Raw genomic sequence first — 14,758 nt, forward strand, 5'->3', positions numbered from 1 at the left:
TGTGGTTTCTTTGTCATGTTACTTTATGTAACTTCACAGAACTGTTGCCATAGGAACATTACGCAGGGTACACTTATAGATTGGCTTTATGGGGTTTTCCATGTACCAAAATATTTAAGTATTTACTAAAACATTAACCTTGCTCCTTTGGATTTTGGTTTAGTGTCACACACAGTAAAAAGCTACTGATGAGCTCCCAGCTTGCTGCCTGGTGGTGGAAGCTTTAAACACCAAAGGAGAAAGCCTTCTGCATTCTTGTTTAGGCAGCTGAAATCCCAAGTTACTGATCTTCTCTGGGTCACAGCGACAGCATCATCTCCCCTACCACTGAAAGGAAGACCTAATTGCTTGAGCATCAAATACACTGACAGCTGTCAATTCACATGACATATTGCATGTTAAATAACTCCAGTAAAACTCAAGTAAAAATCCATTTTAACTTTGCTGTATTTATATACTATATAAATTTTACATGCTATATATTTACAGTGGGGCAAGTGCTTTTTATCTTTAAAAAAACAAAGATCAAACTTTAGACATCTCTGAACAACACAGCTTGTATAAACCAGACAGATTATTCAGATGAACTGTATTTAATACAGGTTCCCCACTCATCTCCTGATGCAGGACCAGTGAATAATAAGTGCATCACAGTTTGATAGCATTTAATAATAAAAATTAAAATCACAGTATGAATTTGTCTTTAGCTAGCCACTTTAGAGAGACAAAACCAGACAACTGAGACTTCAGACAAGTGACAGTATATTAAGAAAAATGTAATAAAAACATACGGAAGAGTATTACAAATCATCTTGAGAAATACATTCAAAACTGCATATCTGTTCTTTCACAATGCTGAGAACCAGATGATTTTCTTCCAGATCTTGAATATAACTCGTATGTGAAGTACATTAGTTCCTAGTGTCCGACAGAACAGGAAAGAAAATGAAGCTCTTGCAAAAAATTCTACTTGTGAAATTTTAAATAAGTCTTTAAATTAAATATACAGACTGTCAGTTGCAATTTTTGTAATCCCTGGTTGCTCTTGCACCAGGTGTCTAACTTGGAGTAACATTACATGAATAACATAAAGTCAACCTGAGCCTGTAATAAGCAGCATTTGAGATGGTCTGTTCCAGGGCCTTATCTCACACTTGTGAGATATTAATGTGGTAATTTACAATGTTCAGCAGTTGTAAAAAGTTTCCACCCTTTTGGATTATCTTAAAAAACAAAGTCTCAAGTTAAAAACTAAAAAAAAGTCTTTCATGGTAAAATTCTGTACAGAAATGTTAAGCACCACTTATGATTGGATTTTGTGTTGATGGTAAATGTTTCGATAATAAATTCTAAGTTTTGATGGTCAATATTGGTAATGTCGAGTTCCATGTAAAGAGTCTTCGTTCTTGAAGGTAAAGAGTCGACGGTTTTGAAGGTAAAAAATCGGGACTGAGGGTAGAAGTAGTTGATTTTGTTGGTAGGTTTAGGTTGGGTATTGAAGGCTTCCATCAGTGAGCTTTGCATCTGAAAGAAAAAAGAAAGCAATGTCACTCTCTGTCATGACGTTCAACATCAAACTATGTCTCAGTGGTTTGGTTTCTGAAAGAGGTCTCAAGCCTGCACACAGCACTGTCTGCTCAGTGACTACAGGATCCGACAACTCGAGAAGGTGGCTTCCTCACATCCAAACTGACTGCATTTTGGATCTATGCCAAGGTGGGCGAACTGTACACAGTATTAGGACAAAGCTACCTCCTTTCATAGCAAGTGGTAGACTTAGGTAAATTTAGGTGAGGTTTTGTCTAGACAGCATCCTTGTTTTACCAACAGTCTTGTGTTCAAGCTCACCAAATCTTACCCACTAAGCCGTCAGAAGCCTTCAGAAACTTGCTGGAGAGAACGTGTAGGAACGTAGGACAGCAACTGCTTTAAAGCTGCTCCTTCATCCATCCCACCTCCATTTTCCTTAAATCACACGTTATCACAAGCCCTTTCCATCCTTGTTAATTTACTGGGGAGTCCTGGTGAAAAGGCACAACCTAACAATTCCTTCTCAGCTGTTGTCTGTCCCTAGCCTGTTAGAGAGGTTCCGGGCTCTTTAAAAGCACACTGCTGCAGTGGCCTTTTTTGACAGAGATTCCATTATCCAGAAATTCCTACTTGAGACCCATTTATTTAGTATTTTTAAAGACGGACCTTCCACAAGAGGAAGTTCCTGAACATCTATGGACTTGAGGAAATACTGAAATTCTCCAGACTAAACAAATTGCTTTTCACAGCCCTCATATCCCACTTGTGTTGCAAGCAGTGGACCAAAGTGGAGTTCTATCACTGTGTTTATTGGTTAACATGTCTTACACCTACACAGATAGTGCACTAATCTTAATGGCCCTGACCTGTGTAGTGAGGTGCAAGACATTCACTTCCTTCCTATACTTTTGGCTGGTTTAGAAATACGTCGAGTTGGCCACCTGCTGGCAAATGCATTCACTAAAGCCAAACCAGACCTCGATTAGATGCATTTACTTCCAGCCACGAAAGAGTTTTCCCTCAGCCCACTTCTCTGTATTTTTAAGACTATGCTAAAAGAAAACTATCAGAAGGAAATAAACCAATTGCAGGAATTTAACATACTCTCCAGGTCTTAAGTTGCATAGTGTCCTCCAGGGGGTTAACAACTGCATTTAGGAGAAGACTGAGCTGTATCTGGAACCATAGTTCAGTATTATCACCAACTGATGTTTGTCTGAATAAGCAGTCAGCTCCACTTCTATGTGGTAAAACAGCTGAACATAGTATTTTATTTAAATCAATTACCCTGGCAGTCTTTTTGGGAAAGATGGTGCTTGACTACAGTATTACTAGCCTGGAAGTCTAATGTCATCATCTTGCACTTGGACTAATGTACAAAAGCATTTAAAGGTTGTTTCAAGTGTAACAAGTGTCTTTGTGAGTAAAAAGGAGTCCTGTAAACATCCTGTGGCTTACCTTTCACATACTCACTGGATGGGATGAAGCCGTATTTCTTGTTGTCACCTGCCCCCGAAGGCTTCCTGTCCTTGTAGGGCTCTTCACTGCCCTGGTTTCTGTATTGCTCACGTAAATAGTTGCCTGAAAAAATGGGTACTGTCTTCTTCTCCTGTGTTGTCTTCTCAAGACGAGAACCTAAATATTCTGAGAAGTCTTTCAGTTTCCTGATGTGTTTCTTCTTTTTCTTCTTTTTCTTCCGTTTGCGATTGTCATTGTCAATGCGGAACACAAGGCCATCCAAATCCTGAAGTCTGAGGGAAACATGCAGGTTAAAAACAGGAAAACGGATGTAGCATTTGATGCGTGTATGAAGTGTTATTTACTTTACCACAGGTGATGACTTGCTGCGTGTCAGCTATTTTGCAGTAATTTCTGCACATCTGACTTTAGATGCAACTAACGTTAGCCCTCAGATTAAATAACAGTAAGTCTTGGTTTGTACACAAATCCTTACAGGGGGTAATTGTGGAATATGTGGAATTAAAAATATGTAACTGTTGTAACCTAATCAAGAACAGTGCGCAGATGCGGTTCTGTCCTGGGTTCAGCAGGCTGGGCTTAAACCAGGACAGGTTCTTAACTTTGTGCTCCAGATCTAGCGTTCTAATGCTATTCAGCAATACCTTTCCTATGTTTGCTTGACCAACCTAATGACCAGCCTAATGACCAACCTGTAGTCAGATTATCCTACAAAAATCACTTAGAAACAATGGGAAAAAGGCAGGCATGAGAAACATTAAGAAAAGAGTTAGGAAAAAAATTGCAGATTATGCTGGAATCCCTGCTTACTTGTAATCCTTCTCTCGATATTTATCTTTGGACTTCTTTTTCTTCTTGACCTTCTTATCTTTTTTCATTCTTTGGTCATCTATCTTGTGGCATTTCTTTCCCATTTCACTTTCGCTTCCTTCTGTGTCACTGTATTTCCTCTTGCCAAGCCTCAGTTTCTCATTTTCCCAGAAAGCATTGTCAAACTGTGCATGAGCTGAGGCAGGTGGAGGTGCGTGCCCTTCCCGAGGGTGTTTTTCAGACTGCTGCTGAGGTACTGAACAGTGCCGGAAGTTTCCTCTGTGGCTGCTTAAATGATGTGCTCCTTCCTCTCTGCAGTGAGTGGTGTGAGTCCATCTGCTCTTGCAGGGATAATCCCTATGTGATTTGTAGAATTGACTAAATTTGTCAAAGTCTTTATCAAAATGAGAGGACTTCCTCTCTCTACCATCTCCTGTTCCATGAACAGAGTAATAATCCTTGTAATATCTGCATTTTTCCCATTTCCGTGATTCATCTTGATAGTATCTTTCCCTGCTCCAAGTTCTCTCTCCTTTGGAATGGTAATACCTATGCCTGTCTTGTTCTGTTCTTTCTCTGCTTCGGGATCTGTAACGAGAGTATTTTCCTGAGCTTTTGCCATTATTTGGACTGTTTCTTTCATTATGGGAAGGTCTGTACTTGCTTTCATTGCAATAGTCCTGTTTATGATGATGTTGCTTATTTGTTTCCATGCTGCGAGAGCGCCTCCTTTTGTAGGAACGATCATCCACTTTGCTCCTGCTTTGCTTCTGCTCTTTAATGTCAGAGTATTGTCTCTTCTTTCGATAGTGTTCTTTGTCAGTTTTTTTGGAGTCGTATATCTTCTCCTTGTATTTTTGCCTATTATCCTCTTCGCATTTTTTATTATTCAGCCCCTCATTTTGTCTAGAGAATTGACTCTCCAGAACTTTATCCAGCTTTGTAATAGAAGAGTCATTAACAGGTGGTACCTCTACATAGTTATTAGAAATGTCCTTTTTATCTTGGCATTTATCTGTAACACCTAAAGATGCAAGGTTTTTAGGACTACATTCAATGTCAGACTTCACAGAGGAAGTTTGCCCTAATTTCTCTTCACTCTCAGGAGACTCTTTCATATACGAAGGATCTCCTTTTGCAATGAGTGCAGGTTCTTTTGGTCTTCTTGGTTTGTCTTTGTCTCTACTGTCTTCCGACTCACACTGTCCAAGGTATTCATCTTCAGTATCCAAGGATTTTTTCCTGACCTTGTGCTGACCGTTGATACTGGGATGTACGTTATCAGCTTTTGTTATAATACTTTCAGCAACTTCTTTGGTAGCAATGGTTTCAGAGTCTGATACAGTAAAAGGACTCTCAATCTCACAGCCAAGGTCAGAAAGAGGCGTCCTGGATTGTTCATAGACAAACACTGTTTCCGTCACTACAGGTTCCATAGGACGATCACCCTCAGACTTCTGAGGTGCAGGGACACTGCACAAAATAAAAACACATTTTTCACTTGAAAAAGTTCACCTAAAAGATAAATGTTAGGAGCAAAAATCCCTTTAAGTAAAAGAGTTGCTGGCTACTGGCAGTCCCTTTAGAAACTAATTCTTACACATTCAGCAGCGCCCAGAGAAGATTTTTTTCTTCTCTTGAGATTGCAAGTAGTACATTAAAAACCCACCCAACACATTTGTCTCCCTCTGCTCACTGCTCTGCATCACATCAAGAGCCAACACCACTATAATTGCTCTCCCACAACTAGAAAAGAAGTGAACTCATTAATTTTATTTTCTCCCCAAAACGGGAGGGCAGGAGGTGGGAATTTACACTCACACATCCTAGGATGGAAAAAAGGAGAATAGAAAAAGAAATCCGATGGTAAAAAAAGGAAAATAATTCTATGAAGAAACAAAACTATTCTGGGAGGCATCTGCTTGTATTTAATAACAGAATAATAGATGTTCAGTGCTGATGTCTGCATGGAATTTGCTGTACTGATTTAAAGCTTTCTATTAAATTGCATTAGTAAATGGGTAAAACAATGATAAACTTGTATGAAATCTTGTTTTCATCAGAGTATACTCAATTTACCTTGCTTTCTCTGACAACCTGTTCAGGTGGCTGTAGGCCAGGGATTCTAAGATTATTTCTTGAGGAATCGGTGACTCAGCTACAGGTATCTAAAATTAAAACGTAGACGTTAACAGACAAAAAAAATACTACCTTAGTAGAAAACTGTTTGCAAAATTTCCTCATTAGTTATTAAACAAGATCAATTTGCTTATATGCACTATTGGCATATCACACATAACCCCTCCCCCCCAATATATTTATGAAACTTATGAAGTACTATCTCAGCTGAACTTCTCTGTAGCTGACATGATCTCACATACCAGTTCAGCTCTGCAAATTCTAATGTGACAGTAGCACAAAGTGTTAACGATAAAATCTGTGCTGTGTGTTTTCACAGTATTTCACATGAATTAGGAACATTTTAAGGCTCCTGAATGCTAAACACGTCACAGGTGAGAAGCTCTAGATGGACAAACATAACTCACTGGTTCAAGCAATCCATTTGTTTTAGCAAAGAAAATCTCAGAAGGTTTAGCAGGTTGGACTTGGCAAGCAAAATCATCAAGTTTCAGTCCATTTTGTTTAGATCCAATATCTAAACTAATAGCACCATTTAGTGAATCATTTTGTGGCAGCTCATGATGGGATCTCTCTTCTTCAGCACTCTCACAGAAAGAATGGGAATTCTGCAATGTGCCAACCACCTTCCCAATCACGATTCCATTGGAAGATATGTTGCAGTTCATTTTAAACACGCCATTCGATGCCTCAGATTTTCCCGAAGACTCTGCACTGGAAGGGACTTTAGCATCGGAGCCGACTGTAGGACTTCCATTCACTTCTGGCTCTACAAACATTTCATCAGGAACTTCCTGTTTGGAAATGTTAGCAGCAACTGCCACTGTAGATGCATTTGAGGTAGACTCTGCTCTGAGAGAATTTGTAATTGTGGAGGAAGGAATGGCCTTGCTGAGATCCTCATTCTCCAAAGCACTGGTAAGACAGCCAGGTTGTGACACAGTCTGAAGCTCAGGCAATTTGTTATGAATACTGATAGTGATCTTCTGGGCTTTTGATGGATCCGTAGCTGAAGGCCTGGTAATTGCCCAGTTTTGAATGCAAGCTGTTGGTGGAGCTGAAGATGGCCTTTTTATAGTGATACCAACAGGATTTGTATCCTCTTTTAGGGGTCCATTTCCATTTAAACGACTCGAATTCTGTATTGAGAAGAACAGACTGTAAGACGAATATGTGCAATCACACAGCACTTATTAAAACATTAAATTCTCCTACTTAACATTTCTACAAATTGCCTCATCACCTAAGAAATAAAAAAACCTCACTTCCAATATAAACCTAAGTCCAACAAGTGTATTTAACTCCTGCTGCTTTTGGTTTACTGCATCTTAGTATCAAACCAGCCTCATCTCGAAACCCACACAAACAACTTAACATTGACTACAGCTCTTCCCAAATATGTTTACTTTCCCCTTTAAACATTCCCTGAAAACACTGCAATAATTGCTCTGGTAATCAGGACCAAGATAAATCGTTTTCACTGTCTCAGCTAAAGTAACACTGAAAGAGAGTGATCTTGGCCTACTGTTATTATTATTACGATCATCACCATCATCATCAAAGAATTAACAGACTCCTTCAAGTGTCTCAAAAGGGTAGCTGTCAGTGCTTTAGAAAGCGCTTTGAGTTGGAAGTATAATGAAGTAGCATGGCTGCACAGTTTAGGATTAGCCACCGTTTCAATAGTTCTGACTGTTGCATGACGGTTGTGAAGAAAGCTGCAGTGTGGGAGGGAAAATAGAACTCAGATGCTGTAAGACAACAACCCCCCCCCACATCAAAAGAAAACAATATTATCAATTTGGTGTCATTACTTACTCCCTGCAAATTACCTTAATCATATGAGGAGGAAGTCGTGGTCCCATAAATCCAGCCTGCTTACTATTAGGCCCCCGCTGACCAAGGAATGAACGGGGATAAGACGGTGCTGGTAAGTAAAAACCACGTTCTCCAAGTGTCAAATCATAGCGCCTTGGGAAAAAAGCAGTGATCTCAGTTTAGAGTTTTTCTTTCAGTCTATTCTTGGATTAAAACCCCATCTATAATTTTAAAGGAACAGATGATGTGACACAGAAGACATATATAGAAGACTCAACCAAGACTACAAACTAAGAAATAGACAATGGTCTCCCTACAATGACTGTGCTTGTCAGAGCAACAACTCCCCCTTACACCTTCTATGGCGTAATTTCTCCTCTTCTATATTAGCCAGCTACATAGAGCAGACGTAGAGCAATATACACAAGCTCACCAGTTTAAGGGCAAACAATGAAAGACAGTAAATGACAGCGGTAAGGTCAGGTTAGACAGAACTGAATTACACAAACAGTAAACTTTTCCTAGGACAGAATGAAAAACACTTGGAAAGAAAGAAAAGTATCAGTAACAGGAAAGTAAATATATTCTGAACAGAGTCAGTAGTTGGTATTACCTGATATAAAAAAGTAAATAAGCTTGCTGATTGAGAACTGTTTTGATATCAGAACGCTCCACTATGGCATCATTCATTCGATACCAAAATCCATTGCCGGCCTGCAAATAAAAGACAGTGATACCTTCAGACAAAATGCATGTTGTCGAAATGACATCACAGGCGGAACACTACAGCACAAAACGTACCAAACAGATCGAACAGAACACATCATTCAACCTTTCTCCATCAAAATGGTGGCTGCCAGTAACATTCATTTTCTTTGTTTATTTTACCCTGCTGGAAATCAAGCCGATACCCACCTTTATGAAGCAGATATAGTGTCCTGCATTACAGTTGAAACCAGAATGAACAAGAACTGCATATAAAGCATAGATAAGTGGTTCTCCCATTGACTGGGACATATATGCTCGGAGATCCAAATATTCAGGGTATTTTACATCCTAAAAGAAAACAGGAAGATACAAAAATTACCCTGAAACGCTTCATGGAACAGCCTGAGAAAAACCCTTCTAAGAACACAGGCTAGGATCACACAAAAATATTCTTGATTCATTTAGAAATACCTGTTCTCAGAAACAACATTTAATAATTTAAGCTGCAGAGAACTGTTTTCTGCAGAATTAGCTCTAAGCGTGAGGTATACTCTTATGGTTACTGTAAGCCATAGTTGCTAGATTGACTTTTCTTAGACTATTTTTATTAGTATATAGTTACAGCCTGCAAACATTAACAAATTTTAAATGATATTTTCTTGGGAAAGTCTCCCATTCCAAGAAGATAAAGCTGCTTTACAGCTGCAAATATACCTTGTTGATCTTGCCACCAGTAAAATTTGCAAATCTTTTCAGTGATACTGTAAGAACTTTGGAGGAGCGATGTATTGTGTACCTCTTGGAGGCAGGAACCATGTTTTTACACCTTAAAAACAAGCGCAGAGAAATGTTTAACAGCAAATTCTAGGACACTAGGACCTTCAGCATGCTGATGTTGCCTCCCACCCCAAATCGTTGTCCTTAGCTCCGTGCTTCAGATCACTACTGCTTAGCAGACACCCCCTTTAACTTCTGGCCAGACGAATACGTCTGTGTGCAACCTCACACTTATGAAGGCTAATAAACCCCAGTGTAGGGAGCAGTAGGAATAAGAGCCTAATATGAGCTAATAGCCACAATTCTTCTCTTTCCAGATATTCATGTGATAACATGAAATGCGTTCTCTTGGACTCAGATGGAATTAGTAAGAATCTTACTTGCTGCACTTATAGCTGTTTTCTCCGTCCAGTTGTTCAGGTTTCACAAACTGTTCTAGAGCCTTAGTGATAGATGTAACGGTCTGGATGAATAAGAAAGTAGAGCACTAAGTCACTGGAAATGCAAAATTTCAAACACTTCCTGCTAGTTAACGAGAGAACCTTGCTAGCGCATCCTCAAGTGACCTACTGTCAACCGGCAACAACTGTGAAGGAGGCAGAAACCTCAGAGTACGCTGAGCATTTACCTCCTGTGGAAATGATGCTACTTTGAAATCAGAAAATAAAGTCTGCAGTGCCACAGACAGCATCTGTACTATGCTATGGCATCAATAATGAGAACGATCAAACCCATCAGCCTAACGATAGATGTATAGATGCTGAAGCAGAATAATCGAGAAGTCTGAGACTATAGGCGTTTGTCTAGATGTAATTACTGTTTTTACAGATTAAACCCACAGCAGACAGGGAGAGCACCCAGATGCCTTCCACACAAGGCCAAAGTCCAATCCACTCCCACCCAACGCCAAGCTCTTTCCTTTTAGCAGTATATATTTTTAAGTAAAATGCCTTTATTTGGAAAGCTCTACAGGTCCTTATACAGCTTGACCCATATTCACAAAACATCTTACCTTTATATCCAGTGTAATATCGAGGAATGGTTCATATGTATCAGAAACGGCTTTGCAGTTCAAGCATTTTACTGGAATCAAAATACAAATGCTTAGCACTGACTGGACAAATTGAAAGTCTTCATACATTTTACTTTAGTCAAAGTCCTACACTACAGACAGACACAGACCAGTTCAAAGGACAGGAAGATTTTTAACAAGTACCTCGGGATCTTAGGTATCCTCCAAATATTTGATAAATAAGTGTGGTGGCTTGAGAAGATATGTCCAACCTGGAAAGAAATGGTAAATCAGACCTCAGATTATGTGAGGCTCAGATTTAACTCTTCAAACAGTTTTCACTAAGGACATGGATTTTAATGTAGTATAGTAAAGAAAGGAGTAAAATGGGCTAGAGAACAATCAAAAGTTAAATAATTTGTTTATGCTTACTTGGTGCTTCCATTCAAGCAAGCTTTCTGCAAAGCATCAACAGTGAAGGACAAGAATTCATGTGCATCCTCTTGACTGCCATAGTGGAAATGCTTTCCTATTCCTAATGAAGAAGAAGGTGGTTATACTTATCTCCTAGAAATTGAAAGAAAACTTACTTTTCTAATATCTTCCTTCCAAGTATCAAAATCATTTCCATGCACCAAACAGTGCTTTGAAAAGTTACCAAATACATCAAAATAAAATCATTTGAAATTACTTACTTTTAAGGCCATTGATAACAGATGTAGGTTTGATAGCATTATTAGAGCAACATAGGACCTGGTTAATGTGAGCTTCCAATGTACACATCATACAGAAGCCTTTTTCATGACCTGAAGAGTGAAAGAAGCAACAGTCTAGCCAAATATGCACAGCTACAAAAAAACCGAAACCCAACCTTATGAATTAATAGTCTTTAAGCTACAGGTACAACGTCCATACTTCATGTACATTCTCTTCTCCTAAGGTGTCAATATCCCAACAGTTTTATGACATTTTATTATGCAATCCTGTACAGAATTTAAATGATGACTAAGTCTGTATTAAAATGAATTTTCTGATGAGCAATCCAAGTCACTATTGCAATGACCTTTTTTGCAGGCTGATACATACGTGAACTCCACAGGCTGCAGAATATATGACAAAACACTGCTTACATTGATGACACAACACTAAGAGAGAATGTGTGTGATTTTCAGTATACTGCTGTTAGGTGAGCTACATGACACAGAGCTAAGAATCCTCTGGGAGAAAGGAAAGATGAAAGGAAGGTATGTATAAGTATTTCAGCCCTCCCTTTTGCAACAGGGTTCTTAACTGGACACATTTTTATCTATGTCAAAAAAACACAGTTAAATTTCTAGGAATAAACACTAAGATGCCAAACCAAAAAGCATGCATGTACCTTTGTCAAGATAGACCTAGAAGGATATGAAAAGAGGCTCCAATGCCTAAATCGGTTCAAGCATAGTATAGAAGTGCGAAGAACACAAATTCAAAGGTTCAAAAAATACAAACTTTTAACTAGAATAAAACCAGTCAAAATTTTAATACCGCCCCATATAAATTTCCATTTCAGGTCAGCGGAAATTAGCTCATAATGCTTTCTAGGGTGCGCCCCTTTTTAATGGGTCAATAGTGAACGTGTCATTTATTGCAGTATTAGCACATTATGGTATCGAGGCTCCAAAGCAGCTATGACGCCAACATCCTAAATTTTACCACCTTTCTACCAGCAGGAAATCCAAATGCCAAATGTTCATCAAATGCCTTCCTTTACAACATACTTCATTATTCACACAAAGCAAGAAATGGTCTTTATTTGCAATTTTACCATTGGGCATTAAATGAACAAATGCACTTGCCATTCTGAGCTTCCTGTTAAAGAATCACGGAATCACAGAATCATTTAGGTTAGAAAAGGCCACAAAGATAATGTTCAAAGCCAGCCTCTACAGGTAAAATGGGAAAGCCATGCGTTTTCTCCACAGAATCACTCTTGTTCTTTCACCCTTGGAGCAGCCCAACATATTTATAATAACTTTAGGAAGTACTCACATGATTTGGTGTGTTCAAGTGAAAGCATGTAATTGGCCAGAGGAGGTGTATAGGTTAAACACTGTAGAGTAGAATTAAGGAAACAAGTATTGCCCAGATTCTGCAGTCCAACTCCAACACTTAGTGTCTGTTGCCAATCCATGCAAATTTTCTCAGGTGGAAAAAGAATTCTTTGTGGTGGGGCAATTCCATCGTTAACAACTGCAAGAAAATCAGATTTCAGAAAATATTTACTGTTTCTGTTTGAAAAAGGATGTTTAAAAGGTAGCATTCTGCAGGAGCACCCAGAAGAGCCAGGTCTGCTCCACCATGCAAAAACATGTGATAAACATCTTAAACACTGCCACTTGAATGTGCATGTCAACACACTGTTTTGAACTACAATTTATTTATCTTTTTCATTTCATTCAAAGCAAGACAAACTACAACTCTGATTGTAATAACTTCTTCCAGGCTTCCCTCCATCTACATCCTTTAATCTGAGTATTGATTCAATCACTGTGTTACTTGGGTTTTTTTTAATTATTCTATCTCAAACCACAAACTTACTTGTAACTTTATGTTAATATAAGAACCACAATGGAAAAATAAGAGAGTAACTAGCAGCACAGGTAACCCTACAGATACCAGACATCCTCCTGAGCAGGGTTAGCATGCAGAGACTTGTGAAGAATGGAAGCCATAAAGACAAAGGTGAAATGTACTTTTCTCTGCACAACACAGAAGACCTGGCTAAGTCTGTGTATTATAAAAACCTCCTCAAAACCGATCGTTACAAGTAGATTTTTAAAAAGATAAAACTACAGGTTTTCCAACACCAGTGCCTGCAGTTGCCTTAGGGGACTCACAAAATTGCAGCCTAGTGCTGAAGGCTTTATTCATCACAACCCTGTTTTATATCAATGCAACAAATAAGAACTGCGTTTTCTAGTTTTGGTTTTTGTTTTGAAGAAAAGGGGGGAAGAACAGAAGACACACTTACTTAGCTCTCTCTGGCCAAAAGGCTTAGGTTTTTGAGATGTCCTACAATAAATAGACCCTCCTGGTCCTTTGTCCACAGAGACTTTGTTTGGATCTTCTGCGGGTGGTACACGGCCCAAGTTCGCGGTGCGTGATGTCATTTTCTTTGTACGGGGTTTGTTTGATTTGTCGGGCCGCCTCGATGATGAGTTTTTAGATGTTGAAGATTTTGGCTTGTTAACTATGGTCATTGTTCATATCTGTAGCAGAGATAAAATTTCTGGTTGACTTAAGAATATTAAGAAGCATTCCAGAAGGAGTTCCTGTCACTCAGTCTCACAGAAATAACTTGAAGAATTAAATAGCTGGTAGGAATTATTATAAAAACTCACAGAACAACAACCAAACTAAAAACCCTACTCACAAAACTGCGTTTAAGTGGGGAGTAGCGATTACGCATTTGTCTTGTTACAAAACAAACATTTGCAGTAGTGACTGTAAAACAGTAACACACACAAAAGTACCTCAGTAGAAATACGGAGCAACAGGAAACTACTACAGGTAGACATGAAGACCAGGCACTTTTATATTTCTTAACTGCGAACTACACTTCCACACTGCAACATTACCGTAAGAAAGAAACCAAACCCAATCCACCCAGAAAAAAACATATAACCAACCTACCCCCGAAAAAACCCAAAGCAAAAATAAAATAAGGGACATCCCGAACATATGCACGCCACACTAGTTTACTTTCCTAAAATACAGTCCAGCTGCCAAGCCAGGAAAGTCGCAGGTATTTATTGCTTTAACTTTATCTGGAAGCCAGTTAGGTACACCAAGTAGAGAAGCACTCGAAGCTCTCATTCCCCGCTGTCGGAGACCAGCAACGCTTCCTGCCACTACCAGCGACCCTGAGATCGAGGTCCGCGAGCTGTAAGCAGCAGCGAGAGCGGCCCTGGGGTCTCCGTCTCTCCTCCCAGGGGTCAATCTGTCCTCCCAAGGCGTGTCTACTAAGTGTTTCACCGGGGTCTAAGGGTCTGCTTCTCCCAAGTCGCAAGATAAGCTCTCAAAGTCGGCTAAAGTCGTAATACTCCACTTCGAAATGGAATGTCTGGCCTTCCGTCACCAGCGCTAAGCCTGCAGCACCTACCCACTCACCCCCCGCTCTGCCTTTCCGACAGGTTTTGGTCCCGAAAAGCATTGTGGCACCGCTGCTCTCACGGACCGGCGCGGCACGCAGCACGTCCGCGCTCGGGAGCGGCAAGAGCCCAAACACAGCCAAACCAAAGCGACCCTGACGCGGAAGGCGAGGGCAGAGCGCGGCTCCGAGGGATCCCTCGCTTCACCTCGCCTCGCCCCAGCCCCGCTCGGCACCTCCTGCACGCGGCAACCGGCGCTGCGGGGTCAGGCCCAGCGCCGCGCCGCGCCGCCTCAGTGCCCTTACACCCTCCCCAGGTGTCGCTTGCCGGGCTCGCACGTCGAGGACCGTCC

General features: G+C 40.0%; 1 protein-coding gene across 2 annotated transcripts in view; it reads right to left on the reverse strand.

The window, feature by feature from the left end:
- The window catches only part of LOC136016729 (ubiquitin carboxyl-terminal hydrolase 42-like), a 16,374-nt gene continuing 1,616 nt past the window's right edge, over positions 1–14,758 (reverse strand). Inside the window, exons 2-17 of one of the 2 annotated variants that reach the window (XM_065684356.1) lie at positions 13,287–13,524; positions 12,305–12,505; positions 10,969–11,079; positions 10,706–10,808; positions 10,478–10,545; positions 10,274–10,344; positions 9,642–9,724; positions 9,199–9,310; positions 8,692–8,832; positions 8,390–8,490; positions 7,791–7,929; positions 6,366–7,097; positions 5,899–5,987; positions 3,820–5,292; positions 3,004–3,281; positions 1–1,524 (exon numbers count right to left, since the gene is read on the reverse strand). In XM_065684356.1, coding sequence (XP_065540428.1) covers positions 1,484–1,524; positions 3,004–3,281; positions 3,820–5,292; positions 5,899–5,987; positions 6,366–7,097; positions 7,791–7,929; positions 8,390–8,490; positions 8,692–8,832; positions 9,199–9,310; positions 9,642–9,724; positions 10,274–10,344; positions 10,478–10,545; positions 10,706–10,808; positions 10,969–11,079; positions 12,305–12,505; positions 13,287–13,515 — 3,972 coding nt within the window. In that variant the 5' untranslated portion in view covers positions 13,516–13,524 and the 3' untranslated portion in view covers positions 1–1,483. Of the gene's footprint in view, positions 1,525–2,988; positions 3,282–3,819; positions 5,293–5,898; positions 5,988–6,365; positions 7,098–7,790; positions 7,930–8,389; positions 8,491–8,691; positions 8,833–9,198; positions 9,311–9,641; positions 9,725–10,273; positions 10,345–10,477; positions 10,546–10,705; positions 10,809–10,968; positions 11,080–12,304; positions 12,506–13,286; positions 13,525–14,758 lie in introns of both variants that reach the window. The other variant, XM_065684355.1, reaches the window with a different exon arrangement.

Source organism: Lathamus discolor, chromosome 6 (genome assembly GCF_037157495.1).
Source record: "Lathamus discolor isolate bLatDis1 chromosome 6, bLatDis1.hap1, whole genome shotgun sequence".
NCBI lineage: Eukaryota > Metazoa > Chordata > Aves > Psittaciformes > Psittacidae > Lathamus > Lathamus discolor.